At 18.2% G+C, this 6,056-nt stretch overlaps 2 protein-coding genes across 2 annotated transcripts; one reads left to right on the top strand and one right to left on the bottom strand.

The window, feature by feature from the left end:
- Window positions 1-1,855: 1,855 nt before the first annotated feature.
- PRSY57_1124500 (threonine--tRNA ligase, putative) lies at window positions 1,856-4,840 on the top strand (the record flags this gene model as incomplete). The annotated part of the gene is made up of 1 exon (XM_012908209.2): window positions 1,856-4,840. One exon carries the CDS (start codon window positions 1,856-1,858, stop codon window positions 4,838-4,840), a length of 2,985 nt encoding a protein of 994 aa, XP_012763663.2.
- Window positions 4,841-5,397: 557 nt separating this feature from the next.
- Window positions 5,398-5,679, bottom strand: PRSY57_1124400 (hypothetical protein; the record flags this gene model as incomplete). The annotated part of the gene is made up of 1 exon (XM_012908208.2): window positions 5,398-5,679. One exon carries the CDS (start codon window positions 5,677-5,679, stop codon window positions 5,398-5,400), a length of 282 nt encoding a protein of 93 aa, XP_012763662.1.
- Between the last annotated feature and the right edge of the window lie 377 nt (window positions 5,680-6,056).

Genomic DNA, 6,056 nt, shown 5'->3' with positions numbered 1-6,056 from the left:
TCAATTATTAATGTTTTTGATATAAAATATTTAAATATTATAAATTATATAATGAAGATTTTTTTTTTTTTTTTTTTTTTTCTTGTTTTTAAATTGCTCTATATTAAATGTTATTATTTTCTATCCCTTACTTTTAAATCAATGTTATATAATATGTTATTATAATTTTTAATTTATATAAGAAATCTATGTATATATTATATATATATTTTATATATATATAAATTATATATAATATATATGTATATATATTATATATATATATATATATATGTATATATATTATATATATATATTATTTAAATATTTAATTATACTTTTTAATTAAAATACAGCATGCAACATTCAAGGAAATATTCTAACGTGTATAAATTTCATTAACATTGTTTTTTTTTAATTTATTATTATTATATTATTATTTTTTTTAAATAATACAACTCAACTATTTATAATATCATGTAATAAAAAAACATAATTATATTATATATTTACATATATAATTATAAAATTATATTAATTATATTACTATTTTTTTTTTTTTTTTTTCTTATTACGTTGTTGTTTTAATTTTACTTTTTTTTATACTAATGAATAATATATTATATATATATTTTTATAATATATTATTAATATTTATTTATTATTATTTTATATTTATTTTTTTTTATCCATCTATAAAAATAATGTGAGATTGTTTTATTATATATAATATATATAAAACTATATATAATTTATTTTGTTTGTTTCTTTTTTCTCTTAAATATAAATAATAAATACTTTTAATAATATATGTATAATAAATTAAATATAAAAAAAAATAAAAAATAAGAGTGTACGTTTATTAAGAACATTGAATTTTTTTTTTTTTTTTTTTGTAGGTGAAATTATATTTGCCTAAATGTAAAATAGTTAGTTTAAAAAAAAAAAAAACAATAATAAATAAATAAATATATAAATAAATAAATAAATAAATAAATAAAAATATTATATAAAATATAATGTATAATATTTTAAGACTTATAATGTTTTTATGACAACATCAACATTATTAGTTTTTAATTTATAAATATATTATATATATATATATATATATATATATATATATATATATATATATATATATATATATATTATATATACATATAAAATTTTTATTATAATAACGTGTTATCTATGTGAAAGAAAAAAATAAACAATGTTATAAAATAAAATAAATAAAATTAATATATTATACACCTAAGAAATTATTCTACAATTAATAATGATAAGAACTTTTAATAATATTAAAATATAATTATAATATATAAAATATATATTCATGTTAAAATTATATGGATATTTTATTTATTATGAATAAAAAAAAAAAGCAATTTTATCAATATGTATTATATATATATATTTATATTTTATATACATTATTAATATATATATTATGTGGAACTATCCTTAAAATATATATAAATATATTTTATTATATATGTTTATGTTCATTTTGTCGAACATATTTTATTATAAAATTACATGTTGCACAAAAATGTTATTAAAAAGAAAATTATATTCTATTATTTTATTATAAAAAAAAAAAAAAAGAAAATTCAAACCATTTTATCAACATATTATAAATATATATATATATATATATATATATATATATATATATATATATTATATATATTATATATTTATTTATTTATTTATTAATTATATATGATAATAATTTAAAAAAAAATAATTTTATAGCCCTTGATAAAAATATACAAATAATATATATATAATATTTTATATATATATATATATATATATATATATTTTTTTTTTTTTTTTTTTTTTAATTTTTAATATCGTTAAATTGTGAATGAAAAAAATAATTATGGTTATTTTTTTTCTTCTAAGCAAGATATGTAAATATAATGCTATTTTAAAGTCTTTAAAAAAAAAGAATAATAAAATAGTTTTAAATATAATAACCAAAAAACAAGAGCCTCATTTATATCATAAATTATACAATAATATTTATAATAATAAGAATAAAATTAAGATTAAGAAGAAGGATAATAAAGAAGCCTCTTTTTTTTATATAAATAATTCTAAGAAAAAACTTTTTGACGAACAAGGGAATACATTAATATTACATAAGAGAAATAATTGGATTAATAAAAGAGATAATATTGTGGAAAATCATAAGAACATAAAAACCAAAAAACATCTTTTTTTAAAATTATTTATTAGTAAAAATAATTATATATATAATACAAAAATGTTTTCTTCATGTATTAATAATAATTCTAATACAAACGATGTAGAGGTTATGAAAAAGAAACTTGTGGTAGGAGAAAATCCTCAATTTATAAAGAAGAGATTAGAAAAGTTTAATGAAATAAAAGAAAAACGTAAACAAGAATTAGAGGAAAATTTTGAACAATTAAGGAAACCTATAACTATCGAATTATTAGATGGTTCTATTAAATCAGGAGAAAGTTATGTGACCACACCTTTTGACATAGCTCTTTCCATATCCAAAAGATTGGCTGAAGATTCTATAGTATGTAAGGTAACGTATTTAGAAAAGGTGGACGTGGAATTATGTGACATAGAAGAGGGGGATGACCATAATGAACAAACCAACGATGCGCTTGAGGAGAACAGTAAAGAGGATAAAAATGAAAATAATAATAATGAAAATGAAAATAATAATAATGAAAATAATAATAATAATAATGAAAATAATAGCGATGATGGTCATAATAATTACAATAATTACAATAATTACAATAATAATAATAGTTATAGCCATACAATGAAAAGTATTTTGTGGGATCTAAACGTTCCTCTTCTTGGGAACTGCAAACTAGAATTTATTAATATTCAATCAGAAGAAGGACAAAAAATTTTCTGGCATTCTTCTGCTCATATTTTAGGTAGTAGTTTAGAAAAATTGTTCGGAGGATTTTTAACCATTGGTCCAGCTTTAAAAGAAGGATTTTATTATGATATTTTTTTAAATAATTTTTCTATTAATAATGAAGATTATAAAAGAATTGAAGATGAATTTAATAAGTTAGTTAAAGAAAATGTTCCATTTGAAAAGGTTATATGTACAAAAGAAGAAGCATTAGAATTATTTGAATATAACCCTTTTAAATTAGAACTTATAAGATCAAAGATTCCAGATAATAAAAAGACGTCGGTTTATAAATGTGGGAATTTTATAGACTTATGTTTAGGTCCACATATAAAGAATACAGGAAAGGTAAAGACATTTAAAGTATTGAAAAATTCGTCAGCTTATTGGTTAGGACAAAAAGAAAATGATAGTTTACAAAGAGTTTATGGTATAAGTTTTCAAAAAAAAAGTGAATTAGTAGAATATTTAAAATTTTTAGAAGAAGCTAAAAAAAGAGATCATCGTAATGTTGGGAAAATATTGAATTTATTTTTTTTTGAAAAAGAAACATCACCAGGTTCCTGTTTTTGGTTACCACATGGTTCAAAAATATATAACAAATTAATAGAATTTATAAGAAAAGAATATCGTATAAGAAAGTATGAAGAAGTTATATCTCCAAACGTATTTAGTTGTGATTTATGGAAAACATCAGGACATTATCAGAATTATAAGGATTGTATGTTTTTGTTTAATGTTGAGAATAAAGAATGGGGAATGAAACCTATGAATTGTCCAGGTCATTGTTTAATGTTTAAACAATTAAATGTCTCTTATAGATCATTACCTGTACGTCTGGCAGATTTTGGAGTTTTACATAGAAATGAAATATCAGGAAGTTTGAGTGGATTAACACGTGTAAGAAGATTTCAACAAGATGATTCTCATATATTTTGTTCAATGGAACATATAAAACAAGAAGTTCTAAATACATTAAATTTTCTCTTTTATGTTTATAATTTATTTGGATTCAAATATGAATTATTCCTTTCAACACGACCTAAGAAATTTATAGGACAAATATCTACTTGGAATCTCGCAGAACAACATTTAAAAGATGCTCTAGATGCAGCAAATATTCAGTGGAAAATAAATGAAGGAGATGGAGCTTTTTATGGACCCAAAATCGATATACTAGTAAAGGATAGTTTAAATAGAACACATCAATGTGGAACTATACAACTAGACTTTCAATTACCTGTTCGATTTAATCTACAATATAAAAATAAAGAATATGTTAATAATAACGAAAAAAATGAAAAAAATCATGACAATGATGATAATATACATAACAATAATTGTCTTAATCATGATGATCTTCATAACAATGAAAAGAAAGAATTTAAAGATCCACAAAATCATAATGAAGACAAAGAACATAATAATATACATGATAATAATTCTTTAAAGCCTAATATAAATGAAGAAGCATTATTAAAAAAAGGATTCGAAAGACCTATCATAATACATAGAGCTATTTTAGGTTCTGTTGAAAGATTTGTCGCTATACTAATTGAACATACAGCTGGAAAATTACCTTTCTGGTTATCACCAAGACAAGCTATTGTCTTACCGATTAGTGATAAATATAATGATTATGCTAATTATGTATATGAAACATTGCATAATAATATGTTTGATGTAGATGTAGATACCTCGGTCAATACATTAAACAAAAAGATAAGAGAAGCGCAATTAAAACAATTTAATTATATTCTAGTTGTTGGTGAAAAGGAATTAACAACTAACACTGTAACTTTAAGAGATAGAGATGATCAAAATAATCAACATGTCTATACCATTCAAGAATTGATAGACAAATTTAATAAGCTCTTGGATGTAAACTCTAGGAAATTTAACCAAATAAAGGAATTTAACTCAAACCAAAGCACTTAATCAATATATATATATATATATATATATATATATATATATATATGTTGCTGTGTGTATGCTTGTATATTTTTTATTATTTTTTTTTCTTCATCTTAAAATGCTTTAATGATGACATAAGTACAAATATATATATATATATATATATTTATTTATTTATTTATTTATTTATTTATTGGTTTAATTATTATGTGAAATGCTTATAAATTTTTTTTATAAGACTTGAAACGTTTATAATTTAAAATTTTATAAATTTACAAAACATATAAAAATATAAATATATATATATATATATATATATATATATATATATGAATAAATTAATATAATATGAATATTTATATTTACAATAAAAGTATATATACAAATGCACAAAATTAAAGAGGTCATATATATCAAATATATAAAAATGTAAACGTTAATATATATATATATATATATATATATATATATATATATATAAACATACGTGTTTTATTTTGTTTTATTTTGTTTTATTTTGCTTTATTTTGTTTTATTTTGCTTTATTTTGTTTTATTTTGTTTTATTTTTTTCCATTTTTAACTTTCCTCATATTTTTTCATTTCTTCAAGTACCTCAGAATTATATGAACAACTTAAATATTTTACATTGTAATACATATGTCCCATTTTACAAAATTTCTCTACATCTATTTGTAAATTATGTTCTTTGTAATAATTTAACATCTTTAATAAAAACTCCTTTCTTTTTAACCACTGACCATATGATTCCCATTCTCTTTTTGTGTTAGCTTCTAATAAAACTTCTTTTTCTTCTCTTGTCATATTTTCAAATATATTTTCCTCAGTTTTATTATCCATCATATATATATAAATATTCTTTTTTTATATAAATATATAATACATAAAAAAAGAAAAATTTTTACAATATTTACAAAAAAAATAAAATAATAAATATATACATAATATATATATATATATATATATATATATATAAATTTTTCTTATTTTTACTATGTGCTTAAACAAGTTGTTATTTTTTTTTTCTTTATCCTTTTTTCCTTATTTTATTTTTAAGGATAGAAATAGAAAAGTAATCAAAAGGCTCGTCCTCATAAGTTTATCATAAAATTGATCATATTGTATTATTTCATAATACCATACAAACAAAAAAAAATGAATATATTATACATACATATAATACATTTTTTTTTTTTTTTTTTTTTTTTTTTTTTTAA

This window comes from Plasmodium reichenowi, chromosome 11 (assembly GCF_001601855.1).
Source record: "Plasmodium reichenowi strain SY57 chromosome 11, whole genome shotgun sequence".
NCBI classification, from domain to species: Eukaryota; Apicomplexa; class Aconoidasida; order Haemosporida; family Plasmodiidae; genus Plasmodium; species Plasmodium reichenowi.
This window is presented reverse-complemented; position numbering and strand designations above follow the sequence as displayed.